At 39.2% G+C, this 22,591-nt stretch overlaps 1 protein-coding gene and 1 pseudogene across 1 annotated transcript in view; both read left to right on the top strand.

The window, feature by feature from the left end:
* Positions 1-22,591, top strand: part of TMED10 (transmembrane p24 trafficking protein 10) — a 36,947-nt gene that overhangs the window by 10,450 nt on the left and 3,906 nt on the right. Inside the window, exons 2-3 of the mRNA XM_036276039.1 lie at positions 9,144-9,255; positions 13,897-13,970. Of these exons, the coding sequence (XP_036131932.1) occupies positions 9,144-9,255; positions 13,897-13,970 (186 nt within the window). The remainder of the gene's footprint in view (positions 1-9,143; positions 9,256-13,896; positions 13,971-22,591) is intronic.
* LOC118639554 lies at positions 15,918-16,360 on the top strand (annotated as a pseudogene).

Here is a 22,591-nt window from a genome sequence, read left to right as displayed (position 1 = left end):
GGCATTTTGGTAGTCCTTCAGTTTCTAAATCTTGCTACTGCTTCCTTAAGAGTTTACCCATTAGTCTTTTTCTGTTTTCATGCAATAACCAATTGGGCCCTAACCATCCCATTAGGTTGGAACTATGGCTAGTGATCTAAATGTTTATGGAGTTCTGAGTTATCCATACCAAACAATTATAATAATAATGCTAACAATGACAATAATAACATTATTGAGTGCTTGCCATTTGCCAGATACTGTTTCAGGCCCTTTGTCTGTATTAGATTTAATTCTCACAGTAGCCTCATGAAGTTCATGCTGTTGTCCTTATTAAAGTATGAGGTACAGGGAGAGGTTAAGGTACCCAAGGCCTTCCAGCTAGTAAGTGGCACAATTGTTACTTGAACACAGACCTGAGGTCTGACTCTAGAACCTTCATTCTACTATGCTTGACTGTCTCAAAGGGAGAAAAGGATAGTTGTCTCTGGTTCAGTTCGTTTTTTTTTTTCTTTTCAATTTAACTTATCTTTATAATTGAATGTATTACAGATGTCCCTCTTTAACCCCCTTAACTCCCCCCTCCCCAATCCCGCCTCCCTCCTGCTTTCCCTACACTATTGTCTGTGTCTATTGGTTATGTATATATGCATATAAGTTCTTTGGTTTCTCTCTTCCAACCCCACTTCCCCCCTTCCCTTTGAGGTTCCTTAGTTTAACAACCAATTTGTACTTCTTAATCCCTTCACCTTTTCCACCCAACTCCCCTCCTATCTGGCAACCAACAAAAAGTTCTCTGTATCTATGAATCTGTTTCTGTTCTGCTTGCTCATTTTGTTTGTAGATTCAGTTGATAAATTATTAATTGCCTTTTTTTTTTTTTTTTAATCCTCACTTGAGGACATTTTTCTATTTTTTTGTTCAGGTAGAGTGGGAAGGAGGAAGGGAGGGAGGGAGAGAGAAAAAGAGAAACATCGACGTGAAAGGAGCGCATTGAGTGGCTGCCTCCCTCACGACCCAACCAGGGCCGGGGACAAACTGCAACCGAGGTACATGCCCTTAGTGGGAACTGAACCCTGGTCTCTCTGGACCACAAGCCGACGCTCTAACCACTGAGTCAAACTGACCAGGGTTTAATTGCCATTTTATTGTTCACATTTTTAATCTTCTTCTTCAAGAAGACCTGTCAACATTTCATATAATACTGGTTTGGTGGTGATGAACTCCTTTAGCTTTTTCTTGTCTGGGAAACTCTTTATATGGCCATTGATTCTAAATGATAGCTTTGCATGAAAGAGTAATCTTGATTGTAGGTCCTTGCTTTTCATCACTAAATTTTTCTTGCCACTCCCTCGCGGCCTGCAAAATTTCTTTTGAGAAATTGGCTGAGCCTTAAGGGAGCGCCATGGTAGGTAAGTAACTGCTTTTCTCTCGCTGCTTTTAAGATTCTCTCTTTGTCTTAAACCTTTGGCATTTTGATGATGATGTGTCTTGGTATGGACTTCTTCGGGTTCATCTTGTTTGCAACTTCCTGTGCTTCCTGGACTTGTATATCTGTTTCCTTCACCAAGTTAGGGAAGTTTTCTGTCTTATTTTTCCAAATAGGTTTTCAAATTTTTTTGCCCTCTCTCTTCTTTTGGCACTCCCATGATGCAAATGTTGGTACGCTTGAAGTTGTCCCACAGGCTTCTTATACTATCCTCATTTTTTTGGATTCTTTTTTCTTTTTGCTGTTCTGATTGGGTGTTTTTGTTTCAGTTCATTTTTATTCAATGTGTAGAACTTCTATAAGAGACTTGCTGTTTCTAAATTCCTGAGTTTGTCATTAAGGAGCTACAAAGTTGATGTTTATCCTTAAAAAAATATTTATACATTATATATTCAGTACTGTACTACAGACTGATCATAAACCTGGATGTGGGTAGGAGTCTTTTTGAAGGAGACTGCATCCTCACATTTTCACCAACTACACCAAAAGTTACAAGCTGACTGACTTCTGCTATGGTAGCACTCTAGGAAAAGAAGTATGTGTTGTTTTTTTAACCATTTCTTAGACTGGTAGGATATGGAGCTGATTCAACAAATGAAAGCAACGTGTGATCTCTACCAGTAGGAAGACACAGACTTGCTGCCTCCCCCATGGATCATATGTCATATTCCAGGAGTAGTTTAGACTTGTTCAAAGGAACTATTTGTAATAAATCACATAAAAAGTGTATGAAAATGCTTGTTTGCTTGCTTGGCTCTGAGTAGACTAAAAATTTCTTGAGAATCTGGAGATGTGTGTGTGCTTGACTTCATTTTTTTTTTGGATAGTACACTTTTTTTTTAAATAAACTTATTTTAGGACAGTTTTAGATTTATAGAAAAACAGTGCAGATAGTACAGTTCCCATATACCTTTGGTTTCCCCTATTGTTAACATCTTACATTAGTATGGTACATTTGTCACACTGAATGAACCAGTATTGACACATTTTATTATCTAAAGTCCATACTTTATTTAGATTTCCTTAGTTTGTGTCTAATGTCCTTTCTTCTGTTCCAAAGTCCCATCCTAGATATATAGTACATTTGGGCTTCTCTATATTTTGACAGTTTCTCAGAATTTTTTTGGTTTTAACCAACTTGTGCGTTTCAAGGTATACTGGTCAAGTATTTTATAGGATGCCCTTCTGTTGGGATTTGTCTGATGTCTTCCTCGTGAGAAAACTGAGATTATGGATTTTGGAGAGGAAGATTATAGAGGCACATGTCTTTTTCATCACATCACATCAAGGGAGCTTACTATCACTGATATTGACTGGGATCACCTGGCTGAGGTTGTGTTTGTCAGGTTTCTCCACTGTCAGGTTACTTATTTCCCCTTTGCATACTGTGTGCTCTTTGCAGGGAAGTCAACTATGGGCAATGCACACTTAAGAAGTGAGAGTTATTCTTGACTTCCTTGAGGGTTCTGTTTCTACATAAATTATTGAATATCTTTTGCACAGGAGATTTGTCTCTTCTCCCTTGTTTGTTTAATTTAAAATAGTATGGATTCATGGATATTTATTTTATAGTTTGAATTATAATCCAAATGCTACTTTATTTTTTTGCTCAAATTATTTCAGCTTTGATTATTGGGAGTGCTTTCATGTGGCTCCTGTGGCCCTTTGACCTATCCCCATTCTTGTCTTTCTGTTTTGTTTTGTTTTTGAGCACTTCCTTATTTTTTTGGCACTACGAGATGCTCCACACTCATCTTGTATATTTCCTGCCTCAGTCCTGGGATCAGCCATTTTTGCAAGGAGACCTGGTTCCTTTTATTGAAGAATGATGGCATTAGGACCCGAGATCTGGGTAGATAATATTCTTTTTTTTTTTTTTATCCTCACCAGAGGATATTTTTCCATTTTTTGTTCAGATAGAGTGGGACAGAGAGAGAGAAACATCTATGTGAAAGGAACACATCAAGTGGTTGCCACCCGCACGACCCATCCAGGGCTGGGGACAAACTGCAACCAAGCTATGCGCCCTTAGCGGGAACCGAACCCGGGCCTCTCTGGACTACAGGCTGACACTCTAACCGCTGGGCCAAACAGGCCAGGGCTAGATAATATTCTTAAGACATCTTTTCCCGGAACTCTTTTTCTTTTTTAAACAGACTATGGTAGCAGCAAGTGGCCAAAAGTAGTCTCAGCCTTCTTGCAACTTTAGAGTAAGGCTGGGAATTCTATGAGCTGCTAGAGGAACTAGAATGGGGAGAGAAGTGGTAGTGCTAAAGGACAGAAAACCAGAGCATTCATTTAGTTCCTTCAGGTCCCACCTCTACATTAGGTCAGGCAAATCATATGGAGGGTCACAGAAGCACCAGCTTGAACTATAGTGAGGCCATGTTTGAAAATGGAGAGTCTGTTGGTCACAGTCTCTTTTACAAAGGCCTTCCTGATAAGTTGTTCTTGGTGTTTAGTTCCAGGAAAATTATCTCTGAGGATGAATTTGTGAGATTTCATCAGAAAACAAAAGATGTGTAATCCAACTTCTCTCTCTCTGTCTTTTAATCTTGGCTTCCAGAAAATTTGGAATCAAATTTATTGTGCAGATATCATTTGCTCAATTCAGGTTCTTGATAGTGTCTGTTTGTTTCTTCCTCCAGGAGAACTCTATTCTTTTTTATTCCCAATTGCTCTACTTGCCTAGTGTTTGGGCCTAAGCTACTTTAAGGTCCTTTTGAAGTAGGCAGGGTATTATCTTGAATTTTTTTGGTAAAGGAATAAGAGCAGCCTTCAGAAGAAGGACCTGCTCAAGAACCTGTTTTCCAGCCACTGCCTAGAATGATCCTAGAAAATTCAGTTCTAAATAAGTTTATATTCCCAGTGACCTGTATTCTGACTTATTTGACAGTTTCAATGTGAGAATATTCACATATTCTTGACATCAGCTACTCTGCACCTACATATAACACTTTTCTTCCTACTTTTTAAGTTGTGACCTTTGGTTTGCTTTTTTCCAGAAGGTGTTATCTAGAAATAAATCTTTATTACTTCCTATTCCTTGATGTTATATGGGCAAATTTTATGGCTTGATATTACCCTTGTTTAATTAAGAACTATACAATATGTATTATAAGTGTTTTTATTGTTAAAAGGGAAGGAAGGAATCATTTAAGGGCTTGCTGTTATAGTAGGTGAAAGTGGCAGTTATTTATCATTACCTAGGTGGTTCTCTAATAGAATTTAAGAAGAAAAAAAATAAAATCTCAATTCTTGAGAAACAAGATGATCTTTTGAGGTGATCTATAATTAGAACATTTTAATTTAAAGGAAATATAAAACCATCATTTCAGCCTATTAGATTTTGCTAGCTCTGGCTAGTCACTTAGCTTGGCCCAGTTTTCTATTCCCTAATTTTAGCTACCTGCTGATTTATGTAATTATGTTGGGGTTAGGGCATGTGATTTGTTTTTTCCTTAAGATCAGTGACTTCACTCCTAAATAGCTGTGAAGTTATGAACTACATGGGAAATCTACTGATTTTCAGAAAAATTCTAGGATCTGTTAAAATGCCCACCAAACAGTTCTTATGAGCCTGGCGTTAAGGATAAGTTGTCAAGTTGCCTGCATGGATTTCTAAATTTCTAGATAAATACCCTCATATAGTTCTGTCAACTCAAGATCATAAGCCGTATAGAAATGCGGAGGCCCCAAGGAAATTGTGATCATTATTGCACACTGTTTCTGGGAGGTAAATTTCATGCTGATAAAAGGTATAGGCAGTGATGGGTCCTTTGCCTTCAACCTCTTATAGAGCATTTCAGTTTTTCCTTAGAATGAATTTTTAATACAGTTTTAGATGTTGTAGAAAGAACCAACCAAGCAAAAGGTTCTGTGATTATAGTTCCTCAGTACAACACAGAAGAGGACAATTTTAACAATTTTTACCCCTTCTGAGTACCAATTGGAGGTGTAGAGGTGTGTCTTTCAGAAAAGTATGGCAGACTTTTTAATTCATTTAGTAAATTACTTGATAAAAGGATTTTGCCCATACCTCACTAAGACATTTCTGACCCGCATCTATGCTCCTTTATCATCTAGAGAGTCTCCTTAAATTAATAACTTTTTTTTAAAGAACCCTTTTAATATCTTAGGAGAATACAAAGAGAACATAAACTATTATTCTAGGAAACAAGTTGGCAAGTGTGTGCCAAATCTTGTAAGCCCAACTAAGTTGGGTAGTTTGTTCTAGGCAAGTCACCTGGTCTCTTTCCTTGCCTGACTGTGGAGATGATGACATCTGTGATGACTGTTCAGTACCATACTGTTGATGTTTATTTCCTGCTGTCTTCTACTGGTTTCATTTACATTTAAACATTTCTAGCAACCTGTAATCCTTTCCTTTTCTCTTAAGAATTAAGCTAATACACTGAGCAAATCTGGAAGCTTATTATCCAGATATACCTTGGAGAAGTTATACAGTTTCTGCAACTTTATTCATAGAAGCTAAATCCAAATTAGAGTTTTTGGATCAACTTGGAATGTGAAAACCTGTTATTCCTGCGATCTGTCTTTTTGAGCTTCCTCTTTGCTCTTGAGAATTGTCACTGTGCTTTTGGGGGCTAGAAAGTGGGATGGGTGAATAGATTCTGAAGAAAGGAAGAGTGGCCCCACACTGGTTACTACACATCACTTTGAGATTTTATTAGTTCCCAGATTACAATTTTTCTTTTAGTTGATTATTCAGAAGAAGCATCACATGAACAAGAAGACTTTAGAAATCTTCAGGGCTATGTATTTGCTTGCAGATTATCTACTAGTTATGCTGACATCAAGGACTCTACCTTGTGGCTGCCTGCTAATCTAAGGAGAATGCAGACTGAAAAGTGGCTGTGTCCCACTTCAGAGGACTCTCAGGTTCTCTGACTTGCACTGACCCAAAGAATCTATCAGATTCTGTTAGTCTTTCTTGGCTTCTGTGCATACCACTTCTTTCAGACATTCCTTTTGTGGGGATGCAACATAGAATGTGAAAAGATTATGGGTTTTAGACTGCTTCAAATACACATACACAATTTATTAACTCTGTGATAATGGACATGTTACTAAATTTCCTCACCAGTAAAATGGGGATAATGAGACTGGCCTTTATGAGATTGTTGTGAGGATTGAAGATTATGTACATAAAGTTTATAGCATAACTCCTTAATCCCCTTGGCCTTTACAACCACTCAGTTGAGAACCCTAAGCCTAAATCATTTAATGCTTTTCTCTGTTCCTACATCTTGGCTGCTAGGTGTTGCCACCAGAAATCTATGGTCCATGATCTCAGCGCTGCCCAGCAGCTCTTTTACATAATTTTAGTCTATTTTCTTCCTGTTCTACGCAGAGGTCATAAATTGGTGGCTCAGAAGAACTTGGTTCTATAGAGATCTTGATTGGCTTTGAGATAGTTTTTTAAATGTTGGGATTACTTGTGAGGATTTAAAAACTAGGTGATTTCAAATAAAAGTTAAAATATCTAGCTTCTTTTGAAAAATTGGATGATTAGAAAACCTGGCATGCCATGGCTGTCACTGTTTTCTTTCTTGAGACAGGCCTATCCAGTTTGCCACATTGTCCACCACACCCTGTGGACTTACAATGGTCCATTAGATTCAGTTATGCTGCTTGCTTGGTCCTTGTGGGCATTTACTTTTGGTCTTGTCCTGTGATCCCTCCCTCCTTAAGATCCTGCAAACCTGTTCCCTTCTCTCTATATTCACAGCCCTCATCATTTTAAATCTGGAGTACTACAATAGTGTCCTAACTCATCTCTGGTATTGTCCCTCTTGAGTCTGTCTTCCTAGTAGTATCACATTCATTTGTCTAAATTGCAAATTGATTCACAGCATTCTTTTTTTTTTTCAAATTTTTCATTGCCTTTCCACTTTGTACTAAATGAAATGTAAACTCCTTAGCATGGTGTTGCAGTTCTACATGATCAGGTCAGTACCTTTCCAGCCACTTAATTTTTCTGTACCTCACTTTCTTCCTGTGGAACATGGGGAAAATAATAGTTCTTACCTATAGGGCTATAGTGAAGATTAAATTAAAATGCATATAAAGTAGTTGACACAGTACTTGACACTTAGTAAGTGCTCAGTAAATACTAGCTGTTAGTATTATGATGATACCACATTTTGTTTTTCCTGGACCCCAGGCATTCATATTTGCTGTCTCTTCTACCCTGAAGTCTTTACCTCGATTCTTCCCTTGATTGCAACTTATCCTTGAGGACTTAGCTCATGTGTCACATCCTCCATAATACACTGTCTGAACCTCCATAATCCTGGGGTACCTGTGCATACCTCTAGTAGTGCACTTATCTTACACATCCTTGTATCCCCAATGACCAGCGCAGATTGAGGCATCCTAAATGCTTGACAGTCCTGAAACATCATTCATGGCAAAAGATACTTGATTACTATTACTGCTGTTATTTTTAGGGCCTTTAGAAGATGTCATAAAACCTTTTTAATTAACCCATTGTTTAAAATTTGTCTGGCTGTGTTAGCTGTTCTTCAGTTATTGTATTTTTTTCCCAAAAATTAAATAACTTTATTTCTGGCCATAAGACAATATGTGCCTTTGTGAGATAATCAAAAGAAAATAAGAGTTTATTATAAAGAAATCTCACTACTGTACTCAGAAATAACTAGTGAAGTACTTTAAATATGTAAGTGTATATGTGTGCTATTCAATTTTTGTGTTTAAATCTCACCTATGAATGAATATTGTTTTATAAACAGCATTAGACCATCCAGTTATATAACGAAGCTACTACTTTTGTGTTTCACATTGTAAGTAGCTTTTGCCTTAGGTAATGAAATTGCCTTCTGCTGAGACAGCCATGTGCTCTAGAAAAGAAGCCTGGATCCAGTCTGTCATATTACCATGTCATTCCCTCCTTTATAGGTGACCATTCACTAACCAATATATGCCACTTCATCTTTGCTTAGAGACCATTCTCTAGGAATGGAGCAGTTTAAGTTTGGAGAATTAAAGCTAACACCCTATGAGGAAGGCATTATCATTTGTGGAAGCCAAGGATGCCTTCTTTGGGAGAACCTTCTTGTTCATCTTCTGTGCCTTTTTCCCACCCCATGTAGCCACTGACATGATTAACATGACATTTGGAGGAATACATCTGCCAGATTTTCTTTCCTGTGTTTGCCTTCTTTTCCTTCTCTCCTTATAGCAAGTATCCCATTCCACTCATTGCCCCTCCTCAACCCTATCAAGATTTATTTTACAGAAGTTCTTATATGTCTTTATCCTTTTTGTAGTCTATTCTTTTGGTAATCATCCATGTCCATTTTTGTGACCTGTCCCTTTCTGGGAAATTATACTGATATACATTCTGTAGAGTGAACCTTTGTTACTAAACCCAATTTATACCTCAGCTATCATTTTATAATGGCAACAGATTTTAACCTGTAGTGGTGGATAGGCTGTTTGAATGAATGAAATTTGCTGTATTGGGGTTTCATCCTCTAATCCAATTCCTGTCTTTGGGAATGGTTGGAACATTGTCATCATTATGATAAGTGTCTTTTATAGACAGTGTTTCTTTCCATTTCTCCAGTTTCTGTCAGTTTTCTTCCTGAGTGTTATTTGCTGCCTGCCCTTACTTACTTTTTTATTTTAGATCACAGATTCTGCTAGCCATATTCTGTATTCCAAGGAGGATGCAACCAAGGGGAAATTTGCCTTTACCACTGAAGATTATGACATGTTCGAAGTGTGTTTTGAGAGCAAAGGTAAGTAATCAGAGTGTTTTCTATCCCTGAATTAAATGTCTTCTCTTAAGTAAGCTAGAGTATGAACTTTCTCTCTTAAACCAGCAGGAAGAGGAAATGAAAACTACATTTGCTGGAGTGTGTACGTACACATATAAGTGAAACTAGCATTCTTCATGTGCAGGAGTAGGTATTTCTTAAATGCTGTGACATACTGGCTTGGATGATAAGAGTTTAATTTGGGATAGATGCTAAAATATACAGTAAGTCCTCACTTAATGTTGTTGATAGGTTCTGCAACTTTCAGCAAAACAACATATAATGAAACCAGTTTTACCAGAGGCTAATTGATATAAACAAAGAGTTAAGTTCCTGTGGCATCTACATTATCACAAATCGTTGAATAAAATGTTATTCAACAACCTATAAAGTCTGGAGCAGTTTTGGTATTCAGAACACTAGTTATTTTCTAATCCTTATATCTTGCAATGGATTCTTCTGTGCATCTCAAGGCCAAGATCCTACAGTAACTTTTAGGCTCATTACCTGATGGTTTCTAATGCTCAGTGGTAGGTGAAAAAGCAGATTCCCCTTCATTTCCTATGCTTTCACTTCAAGGACACTAGACTCTAAAAGCTGTATGTATTTATACTTATATTATTTGGGACCCTGTTGGGCAACAAGACACAAAAAACAACTCAGACTGGCTTAAAGAGAAAAAAAAGGAAGACCATTTAACTCTCTGAACCAGGAAGTCTTCAATGTGGGGCTGACCTCAGGCCTAGCTGGATATTGGGGTTTTAATAGGATTGTTGGAACTTTGCCTATCCTTTTGTGCTTCCTTTCCTTGCCTCCATTTGACTTTATTCTCAGGCTTTCTCTGTATGGTAGCAGAGGACTCTTGGCAATTTCACATTTCTTTTTTTTTATCCTCACCCGAGGACATTTTTCCATTTTTTGTTCAGATAGAGTGGGAGGGAGAGAGAGAGAGAGAGAGAGAGAGAGAGAGAGAAACAGCGATGTGAAAGGGACACATCGAGTGGCTGCCACCCGCACGACCAGCCAGGGCTGGGGACAAACTGCAACCGAGGTACGCGCCCTTAGTGGGAACCAAACCCATGCCTCTCTGGACTGCAGGCCGATGCTCTAACCGCTGAGCCAAACCGGCCAGGGCTTGGCAATTTCACATTTATAGAATGTTCATAATATATGATCTAGAAGAAAAGCAAGCACCTTGGCCAACAGTGCCAGTAGAGTCCCAGGAATAGCTGATCAACTTGTTGCTTTTGACAGTTAACCAAGAATTGACTCCTTTGATCTAAAGTGGGTCAACTGAGCCTAAAAGCTAAGGGAGTTTGCCTGAAGTAAATGGAATGATGGATTGAGAATAGAAAATTAAAGGACTTTAATAGTGATTTCATGACTGATATCTTTTTCCCTACCCCTACCCGTATCAGTTCCAAGATGTCTCAACAGTATTCTAGACATTTCCATGATTGTGCCACTCTTAGCTCATAACTAAGATATCATGAACTTCTCTTTCAAACTAGTTCTCCTGTCTCATCAGTATTCCCATCATACTTCCAGTTACTTGGGCTCATATTTCTGAAATTATTTTTGTCGTTTCTAGTCTATCATCAAGTTATGCTGATAATTTATTCAAAATATCTTCTGTACCTGTCACCACACAAATCTGAACTCTAGCCTTTTAAATCATGAATTATGTCCTTAGCCATATAACTCATACTCCTGTTTTTAATATAGCCCAATACTGGTACCAGATTTATCTCTTAAAACATCTTTCATTATGTTAGTCCTTTTTTTCTTTTTTTAATCCTCACTCGAGGATATTTTTCTATTTATCTTCAGATAGAGTGGGAGGGAGGGAGGGAGAGAAAAACATCAGATTAAAAAAAAAGTAAAATAAGAAATATATATAATATATACACACACACAGACACATTATAGTAAACACTCAATTTTTAGTTTCATTTGTGTTCTCTGTTTATTTTGATTTGGAGACCTGATACTTTGTAGGCTTGGGAGCACCTTTTGAAAGATTGTCTTTTTGCCCTAGCTGGTTTTGATCAGTGGTTAGAGCATCAGCATGAGGACCAATGAGTTGCGGGTTCGGTTCTGGTCAAGGGCATGTACTTCGGTTGCAGTTCATCCCCAGCCCTGGTTGGTGGTCGTGCAGGAGGCAGCCAGTTGATGTGTCTCTCTCTCATCGATGTTTCTCTCTCTCTCTGTCTCTCTCCTCCTCCCTCCCACTCTATCTGAAGATAAATGGAAAAATATCCTCAGGTGAGGATAAAAAATAAATAAGTAAAAGATTGTCTTTTTGCCAGGCAAATGTAGAGAGAAATTACTTAAGGGTCTTTTTTTTTTTTTTTTTTTTTAATCCTCACCCGAGGACACTTTTCCAATTTTTGTTCAGATAGAGTGGGAGGGGGAGAGAGAGAGAAACATCAATGTGAAAGGGACACATCAAGTGGCTGCCTCTTGCACGACCCAACCAGGGCCGGGGACAAAATGCAACCACAGTACATGCCCTTAGCAGGAACCAAACCCAGGTCTCTCGGACCATAGGCCGACGCTCTAACCACTGAGCCAAACCAGCCAGGGCCTGAAGGGACTTTTTACAAAGGAGACCCTTTATGGCTGTGATGTTTGCTAAGAAGATAGGCTAGCTGGTCTGTGCAAGAGATTGTATAGTCTGGACTCAGACCAGCCTGGGTGGTTTTGTGGTTTCACTTGTGTTTGAATAATGCTAATACTGTGCTGTGGCAAATGGAACATGGGAAGAGTCTCTTAGGAAGAGAATATCTTGATCATTTAAACGAGGTAGGGCTGTGAGCTGCTTGGATTTCACAACTTTTTTTAATGAGGAAGAAAAAGCAAAAATTTGTATTGCATCTCTATGGGCAATTCTGAGATCAGGATTACAATTGGATTGGGGAGAAGAGACCTCTCTGGATGTCACTTTTTGTTTTGTTTTGTTGTTTTTTGGAGACTTACTGGTTTAAATGCTCAGAAGACAACTGTGACTTGTCATACGTTTTTGTTTTTGTTTTTTTTCCCCCTGTATTGATTTTAGAGAGAGAGGAAGTGAGAGGGAGAGAGCGATAGAAATATCAATTTGAGAGAGAAACATGGATCGGCCGCCTCCTGCATGACCCCCACCAGGTATTGAGCCTGCAACCTTGGCATGTGCCCTGACTAGGAATCAAACCCAGACCTCTCAGTCCATGGGACAACGCTCAATTCACTGAGCCACACCTGCCAGGCTCTATTGCTTTTAAATCAATGTTCCCAGTCTATCCAAAAGAACTTTTTTACTGTCATTTAAACATGTCATACTAATTTCAGTGCCTGAGCCTTTGCCCATGCTTGCCTTCTGCCTAGAATACCTTGTCCTGCCTTCAGGTGCTCCCTCTAATCTCTTCCCTCCTCTAACCTTTGCTCCATAAATGGGATTATATGAGCCAGTTTTTTTCTCTTGAAGTTTTATACTGCTTTGTATTTTCACTGTAGCTATTACTTGTGTTCATGTTTTAGCTCCCCATAGAATTATTTGAAGGCAGAGATTGTAGTCTCTAGTACAGTCCTTAGCACCCAGTAAGTTCCCAGTGAGTAGTTACTGAATTGACTTCAGTCTGTTTCAGAAAACCTCCAGTGCCTCTCAGGCAGCAGAAGGTACAGTACTGTTCCCTGTGGCTTATGGTCTCTGGATTCCCAATGCTTAAGTGGCACTGTTTCCCAAAACTCCTAATTTCGTACAGCCAGTTCTTTATTTTATAAATAGGTGAATTCCAGGGGATTGGGGCTAAGCAATTTGGGGGGGATCTTGGAGTCTCCCTTTCTCCTACTTGATGATGTAACATTAGAATTCCTTTTTGATCAAGCTGAATCGTATTACCTTTTAAAATAATGACCATTGCTCTGTTGGCCTTACTATACCAAATAGACATTTCTATTTCTAAGAAGCATCCCTGAGAATTGTACTTTTATTGTCAAGTTTTTTCTTGGGCTGTTCCCTTTTAAGGGTTTTGTGGGACTAACCCTACAACATTTTATTTACTTATTGATATGACCTTACATTGAGTAAAATGTTTTAATTAAAGTGAAATATTAGATAAAGTCTGTGTTCTTTTCAGTACTAGTTTGTATTAAATAAATCCAAACTTAGTATATGCCCAGTAATCCTTTTCTCAAAATTTGACAAGACAACCTTTTCAGATGTGGAAATGTATCTTTTCAACTTGAGTTAGTGCCCACTACCTATTGGTCTATATATGCCACTCAGTTTTACACTGTTTTGACCTTTGAGTTTTATTTCCTATTCCCAAAAGCCTGAGTGTTTTCTCTCCTCCTGTTCTGTTCCTCTGCAGTACCAGCTGCAGTATCTTGTGTCCTGCCTGCTTAGAGATGTTTGTCAGCAGCGTGTTCTCTTTGCTTTCCGGCACCCCACACAGACAGAGGCTTTGTCTGGATGCTTGTGATTTTAGCCAGTGCCTGGAATTTTCTGCAGCTGAGTAGGGGGAGGAGTTGTGGCTATTTCCCTCTATTGAGAGGGGAGGGGTCAGGGAGAGGGTGGGCGGGTGGGTGATTTCCCGGAATTTTAAATATTCCACACAATGAATCCTTTGATTTCTTCCTCAGGAACAGGGCGGATACCTGACCAACTCGTGATCCTAGACATGAAGCATGGAGTGGAGGCGAAAAATTATGAAGAGGTATGTTCCATTGTAACAGCCAGAAGAGGCAGTCGTGTGCTGTGCTGTGAGGTTTCTGTAACCTACTCAGGCCAACCAGCTGTGCCATGCCCAGAAGGCTATGGTTTTCTCAGCAGTCATGTGACAGGCAGCTACAATTTTATTGATACAAAAGTTGTATTAACAGCCCTGAACAATATTCTGGCTATGTTGTTAGCCAAATGACTAAACCAACTGTCCCATAAAAGTGTTGGTGTGATAAAACACAAGCATATGCCATTAGCAAGCAGATATATATTTATAATTTTTAAAAGCTGGAATTCATTTAAATGTTAATGTCCATGGTTAAGAAAAGTGATTTGATTTAAAAAAAATTTTTCTTTATTGATTTTTAGAGAGAGAGGAAGGGAGAGGAAAGAGAGGTAGAAACATCAGTGAGAGAGAACATCGATTGGCCACCTCCTGCATGCCCCCCACTGGGGATCGGGCCCACAACCCAGGCATGTGCCCTGACCAGGCATCGAACCAGCAACCTCCTGGTGCATGGGTCAACATTCAACCACTGAGCCACACCAGCTGGGCTTGTTTTTAATTTCTAAGGTTTCTATTCCCAGACTAACAGCTCTATGCAGGGTGGGGCAAAAGTGGGTTTACAATTGTGAATGCAAGAAAGTTTCTTTGTTATTATTTATTAATTATTGTATTATTTCTCATATAAGCAACTGTAAACCTACTTTTGCCCCACACTATATATACCTAAGACAAAAGGAGCTTTCAGTTAAAATGATCTCAGACTAAGAAAGAGAGCAAATTGGAAGAAAAAACTGCAGTGGACTAGGGATAGTGAGAACAAGTAGAAATCTTGGCTTACAGGAAGTATTACAGAGAATAAAAACTGGCATTTATCTGTGTGGTAGGGAAATAAAGGTGTGTATAAAATAAGGGAAAGGCCCTGGCCAGTTTGGCTCAGCGGTTAGAGTGTCGGCCTGCGGTACAGAGAGACCCGGGTTCGGTTCCCGCTAAGGGCACGTACCTCGGTTGCAGTTTGTCCCTGGCCCTGGTTGGTCGTGCGGGTGGCAACCACTCGATGTGTCCCTTCACATCGATGTTTCTCTCTCTCTCTCTCTTCCTCTCTCTCTCTCCCGCTCTGTCTGAACAAAAAATGCAAAAATGTCCTCGGGTGAGGATTAAAAAAATAAATAAATAAAATAAGGGAAAGGGGGACTGAGCTCTTTTCATCTCTATTATGAGAGACTTTGGGAGCAGCACAAAATGGTTCTTCAAATCAAGAGCACCTTTGAAAAACCACAAGAACTATTTAAGACTGGAGAATTGATCTTTACAGTAAGATAAGAGTATTTTTACCCAGATCAGAGTCTTTACAAACAGTACCTGTGGGCATGAAGAGGTGGGGTGCAGGAAATGTAAATGGCTTTTGAAGAATGTAAACTAAATAAACAAGGAAAGTTGTTTTAAGTGATTTAAGATAATTTTCTAGGAGGGAAGGGACTGGAGAAATTACTTTGGTAAGGATTTGGAATGGAATATCCTAATGGAAGATTGGAAGTGACTAATTCTGCAACAGGAAGTAATAGTACAACAATCGAAGCTCTTCAAGTCTTTCCTCTTTTCCCTAGTTCAAGTGTTCAGTTGAACAAAACTAGATCAAGTTATTTGTAGGCAGTAAACAGGAGCAAATATGCAGCAGTGAATGGAAGACAATTCCCGGTAGAGACTTTGATTTGCCTGTTTCTGTCTCCAAGCTAGTTGAATTAAAAGAAATAAAGCAAGAGAGACTCTTTTTTTTTTGGTATGTGCCCCTTGCGGGAACCGAACCCAGGACTCTCTGGTCCACAGGCTGAGGCTCCAACCACTGAGCCAAACCAGCCAGGGCAAGAGAGACTTTTTATTTGATGAATTTAGAGTCAAGTGAGGCCACCGTCATTGAGCTGCTGCTGCTGAGGATTCAGCAATATCCCTCTTGAGCCTCGCCCCCCTCCCCAGCAGCCCTTCCACAGGCCACTTCCACAAAGGAAAAGGAATCCTGTAGTATCATCATATAGTATTGTATGTCTGCTGTCCAGAACCTCCACTGTGTTGACCCCTTTGCTGATGCAAGTAAGGGTGATGATCTGCTTCCTGCTGGCACTGAGGATTGTATCCGTGTAAGAATTTAAACAGAGAAAGGGCAGGAAGACCCTTACTACTGTCCAAGGGCTCTCTGATGGTTACAATAAAAAGAAACTAATGAAGATGTTTAAGAAGAAATTTGTCTGCAATGGTACTGTAATTGAACATCCAGAATATGGAGAAGTAATTCAGCTACAGGATGACCAGCGCAATAATATACACCAATTCCTTGTAGAGATTGGACTAGCTAAGGACACCAGCTGAAGGTTCATAGATTTTAAGTGCTTTTGGCTCACTGAGGCTTAAGTGAGGATTTCCTTGAAATGAGTAGAATTTCCCTTCTCTCCCATGTCACAAGTTTAAAAACCTCAGCTTTTATAATGTAACCATTTGGGGGTCTGCTTTTAACTTGGACTAGTATAACTCCTTCATGCAATAAACTGAAGAGAGCCATGTCAAAAAAATAAAATAAATAAAGTGAAAAATCCTTTTAAACTTTAATGATTTAGAAGAATCTTAATTATATTTAAATAAGATAATATATATTAAAGTGCTATTGTAAGGTATAAAACACTAAGAAAAATGTAGTTATGTATTATGAGGTGGAAGAATAGGTAAAATGATTTTGAGGTTTGGTTACTGCTGCTGTATCCTTCACCTCAGACCATTCTCTAAGCAAGCATTCATTGGATTCCTACGATGTGGAATTTTATCTGTTGTAACTTTTCCCCCTAATGTGATGGCTATCATTAGGTGATATATATTAACTAACAGGCCAGTTGATTAGACATCAGACATAGCTTATTTTTCTCTAAAATAGATGGTATTATTGTGAGTTTACATATAGAATAATGTGGACATCACTTGCATATAGCATTTTAGAACCCCTATTCCTCCTGGAATTTCCACTATCCTTTGACTTTGTTGACACCAGGAAAGAGCCATTATCTTTCCTGACCTTTTGCTTAACCCAAGAGGGGAATCCCTAGCAGTAGGCAAACCACAGCGCTTGTTTCCTGCTGTGGAAGTCTGGCACGTCCTAAGCCTTTCTTTACGCACATGATTACAACACAGCTCTAAGTTCTGTTTCTTAACCAAAAAACTCCTCCCACTGCTTTCTTTGGCAACCTCTCCTCTTCCCCCCCAAAAAGCAGACCAAATTGAGATGAAGGAGGAGGAGTGGTTATGACACAGGCCCAAGACCAGTCCTTTTCTCAACTTATGGCTAAGCTCCCTTGAACCTTGCTTAGAAATAGCTATTAGTTGTCTCTGGGCTAATGCCTGTAACAAGAAAATGAATAATAGAACCACTTGTTCCCTGGTTAATTATCAAGGAGCACTGAGCATATGTAGAGGTTTTGAGGCATTTAATTTTAGGCCCTTGAGATAATGGAGAGCCTTTATCTCCAGAAGATTTGGGCTCATTGGCATTAGTATTTAGATTTAGGAAGGTGGCACATTTCTTTAATTTTCTTCATATCTAACATATCTCTCCTTCACATTTGTGGACTTCATAATTCTGAAATCCCATGTGGTCCTGTAAAATTCAGTAGTCATCAGTGTCTCAATAGCTGGGCATAGTACCACACTACCTACTTGTAAATTGTTATAGGGGCTTTAATTAGTTACTACATGTGGAATTTCTATGTAAATACAACACAAATGTAAGATGATGACATTTGGAAGACAGAATGGTTGCCATATTGTAAAGAAACATAGTCTTGTAGGAAGAATTCTTTAAAGAGAAAGAATGCTTATTTATGTCTTCAGAAGTAAAGCACTTTTGATTCCCTCTGTTGTATTTTAAGGACCTCTCACCACTATTTTTTGCTCATGGCGGGGTGGGGGGCATCTCTGTAGAATCGGTATGTCAGGTGAGTTATTTATTTTTAATTTGTGGTTTCTGAACTAGAGCAGTTATTTGCAGAGGCTGTCTAATCGTGCATTTGTGGGAATGAAGGCACTTACTGTCCCATAAAGGAACTATCTGACACATCTGTGACTCTGGGGTTGTGTATGTCCCTTCTTGCTGTGGGTGTCAGCATTTTCACCACAACTAAAATCCTGTTTTGGCCGTGGCCAGATGGTTCAGTTGATTGGAGTGTCATCCCATACACCAAAAGGTTGCAGTTTCACTTCTCAGTCATGGCACATACCTAGATTTCAAGTTTGATCCCTGATCAGGCATATATGGGAGGCAACCAATTTATGATTCTCTCTCACATTGATGTTTCTTTATCTCTCTTCCTTTCTTTCTAAAAATCAATTTTTAAAAAATATCTGCCCTGGCCAATGTGTTTCAGTGGTTAGAGCATCAGTCAAGTGCAGGTACCTAGATTGCATGTTCAATCCCTGGGCCCTGGTTGGGGCATGTGTGGGAGGCAACTAGTCAATGTGCCTTTCTCACATTGATGTTTCTCTCTCCCTTTCCCTCCCACTTTCTCTAAAAAAAATATCAGTGGAAAAAATATTCTCAGGTGAGGATTAACAATAACAAAGAAACATATCCTTGAGTAAGGATTTTATTTAAAAATCCTTTTTTGCCTAGGGGTTCTTTTAGTCAGTCATTTGCTATCAACAGATATATCAAAAACAGTTTCCCTTGTTGGAGCAACAGCTGAAGACTTTCCAAAATGTCTATTTCTCTGAATGCCCTCAGGAAGGAGGAACTCTGGTACTGTGTACTAGATCCCAAATCCCTTTATTGACATAAATTCAGTGAAATAACATGGGTAAGGTACCTGACACATAGTCAATTCAGTAGATTTTAAAAGCTTCCCTCTCCTACCCTTTCTGGAAACTGCCAAATGGCAATGACAGAGTAAATAGGATCTTAGTAAATTTCATTTAGCCTTAAGATTGGCAGTATTATCTGGACTTACTTTGGCACATTGACCTTTTTAGCTTCTGTGAAGAGGCCTGTGATTCCCATACCCCCGCGTGCAGGTAGACTTGTCCTTAGACATAGTTCTGTGTTCTTTATCTTCATTGTGTTAGACTAGGTGGTCTCCACATTTATTGCTGTGCTTCTCAAATTTTCAGGGGCTGTGGTAGAGGGCACGAAGGCAACAAAGTAATTTGACTGCATTTGTTTAACATAAGATGTTTCTCTCTTTTAAAATAAAAAATAAAACTGTTTCATTGATTTTTTTTTTTTAAGAGAGAGAGGAAGGGGGGGAGAGAGAAACATTGATCAGCTGCCTCCTGCACGCCCCCCATACTCCAGGGGATCGAGCCCACAACCTGGGCATGTGCCCTGACGGGAATCAAACCCGAACCTCTCAATCCATAGGATGATGTTCAATCCACTGAGCCACACCGACCAGGCAAGAAGCTCTCTTGAGTCTCAGTGTTCTACCAAGGAAAAAAATGTAGTGATACTCTAGAGCAGCGGTTCTCAACCTGTGGGTCGTGACACCTTTGGGGGTCGAACGACCCTTTCACAGGGGTCACCTAAGACATAACAGTAGCAAAATTACAGTTATGAAGTAGCAACGAAAATAATTTTATGGTTGGGGGTCACCACAACATGAGGAACTGTATTAAAGGGTCACGGCGGCATTAGGAAGGTTGAGAACCACTGCTCTAGAGGCCGGTTTCATATGTGTTTTAAGAAGCAGTTTTTCAGCCCTGGCCGGTTTGGCTCAGCGGTTAGAGGGTTGGCCTGCGGTCTACAGAGACCTGGGTTCGGTTCCCGCTAAGGGCATGTACTTCGGCTGCAGTTTGTCCCCGGCCCTGGTCAGGTCGTGCGGGTGGCGGCCACTCTATGTGTCCCTTTCACGTCGATGTTTCTCTCTCTCTCTCTCTTCCTCTCTCTCCCTCCCACTCTATCTGAACAAAATATCGAAAAATGTCCTCGGGTGAGGATAAAAAAAAAAAAAGAAGCAGTTTTTCAGAGTTAACACCTTTCTTTGGTACAATTACATATAACTCTGTATTCTTTAGATTCAGAGAATCATTTGAGGAGTGCAACATTTAGATATGGTTTAAGAATAATTTTATAGTAATTTTGGAGGTGTTGTAAATATGTGGGGAAAGGCTTTATAAATTTTAGCTTTTCCAAACAGTACCTGCCACTACCAGTAAGAGTGATAGATGTTGTGGTAGTGAACTTTTTCCTAGGCAGTGGGCCTCCTGAAAAAGAATGTCAAGTGAAAAAAAGATGTAGAGTGTTCTTAGCATGCAGGAAACACTTCAGGGGTCCAGCAGCACTTACCTGCTATGAGAACGTTGGTTCCCTTGAAGAATGCAAAGTTGGTCAGAACAGGTCATTTGCAACTGTTTGCCATGTATCAGGTATGTGGCACTATACAAAATATACATTTTAAAAATGTTCTTGATTTCAGGGCCAAACAAGTATAGGGGGAAAGGATAAAAATAAAAACAATGTGAATATGACAGTGTATGATTGACTCTTAATTGTGTGGCTAGTGTAAATTCTGTAGGGCTTTAAGGAAGAGGGAATCAGTGTGGACAGGAGTGGCTGAAGGAGACTCAATGGTTAAGGTTTGAAAGATAGGCAGGGTTTGGATACATCAAGTGTGTGTGCTTTTGCAAGTCAGGGATTTGGTTTTGCTTGAGTTTTACAGCAGAGCTTTGCAGTTTTGATGCTGAATAAATGTTTTAGTGACCCTGGTTAGGGAGTCAAAAGACCATGGGTCTGCTAGTCTTGGTCTCCCAAAGGACTGAGTAATCGTGTTATATCTTCAGTTTCCTCATTTGTCGAAAGAAGTCCCTTATACTAATATATATTTTTTTAATCGGAACAGCTAAATGTACCCTGCTAGGGGAATGCTACCCTCTAGTGGAAGAACTATGGTCCATACTGTCAAATAGGTCTTGCTTTTATCAAGCTGTTGGTAAAACACACATCATCCTTCCAGCTATTGAAGAAAGAAGGTAGACTAGAAGAATAATGGCTTGCCTTTGTGAAACATGTATAATTTCACAGTCTTATAGACACTTTGAACATTAAATCAGATGTTTAGAGAAGTGGAGGTTTTGATAGAGGTTTTCTTGTTAGCTTGTTGTACTATGATACTAAGTCTTGATGGTACTCATTCAATGCTTAATCCTGAGCAAACGAAGAGGGTTTTCCTGAGAATATTTATGATAATTTGTTTTAAAATTAGAATAACTGCATGAAACTTAGGAAATTTGACTAATAAACTGGACAGCCTACCTGGCTCCTTGTGACCTAATGCAGCTCATTCATTTCACCTTTGATCCAGAAAACACTTAGTGTGGTCATCTGATTTTCTTCATCAAATTTTCAGTACCTACAAAATAAAATATAAACTCAGATGTGGATTTCAATTCCAGCTCCACAAAGCTCTGAGACCTCGGGAAAGTTATTTAATACTCTGAGCCTTAACTTTTTCATCTGAAAAATTTAGGGATAATAATAATAATTTTATGTAGGGTTATGAGGATTAAGTGAGATTACAAACTATGAAATACATATTACATCACATTCTAGATATATACTAATAGGTCTAATTCATTATATTACCTCTTCATCCTTTTGCTCAATTTAGCTCCATCCTAACTGTTGAGCCTTATATTTGCTGTTACTCACCACCCTCCCTCAAGCACATGTGTGTTGACACAAGTGCATGCACGCACATATACATGCATGCACATCAGACTACTTGTGATTAGACTACTCATGTTCTCCTAAATATGGCCTGCACTTTTCTTCCTCCATGTTTTGATTTGCAGGTTCCCTCAGCCTTGAATGTCTTTCTCTCTCACCTCTTTAAAAATCCTGCACAACTTGTGAGACCCAACTCCTCACTCCCTGTTGTTTTCCTTTATCCTCTCATGTTACTTTTTTCCCATTCCACTTTAATGTGTGTCTTTGTTGTAGAAGTTAATATATAATGCCTTTTTTATGGTTATAGCTTTTTATGTGAGCCTCTCCACCAGACTGTAAGCTTCTTAGGAGCAGAGATCTGTTTATCTTGGTGCCTTACATATAGTAAGCACTCAAAAAAGCATTGTTGTTAAGGTCTTAAATGTCAAAAAAGCTCTTTACTTTGTTTTGATTTCTAGATTTAGATTAAGCATAGAAACATATTCATTATTGTTTTTACCATTGTGTATCCATGTGTTAGATGGTTGAAATAGCAAATTGGCTTTCAGTATTGTTTTAGTCTCTTGGCGATTCTTTAAGTTTCCTAGATTTTAATATCAAGAATAAAGGTAGTTATTAGGTAGAGATATTTTTCAGGAAAAGAAACCTTTATCCCACTCATAGAAGTCTGAAAATAATTTAGTGAATTAAGAACAGGATTGAGCTCTGGCCAGTTCGGCTCAGCAGTTAGAGCGTCGGCCTGCGGTCCAGAGAGACCTGGGTTCAGTTGCCGCTAAGGGCACATACCTTGGTTGTAGTTTGTCCCCGGCCCTGGTTGGGTCGTGCGGGTGGCAGTCACTCGATGTGTTCCTTTCACGTTGATGTTTCTCTCTCTCTCTCTCTCTCTCTTCCCCTCCCACTCTGTCGGGAAAAAAAA

This window comes from Molossus molossus, unplaced genomic scaffold, assembly GCF_014108415.1.
Source record: "Molossus molossus isolate mMolMol1 unplaced genomic scaffold, mMolMol1.p scaffold_m16_p_1, whole genome shotgun sequence".
NCBI lineage: Eukaryota > Metazoa > Chordata > Mammalia > Chiroptera > Molossidae > Molossus > Molossus molossus.
Note: the sequence above shows the minus strand (reverse complement) of the source record. Positions and strands in the feature narration are given on the sequence as shown.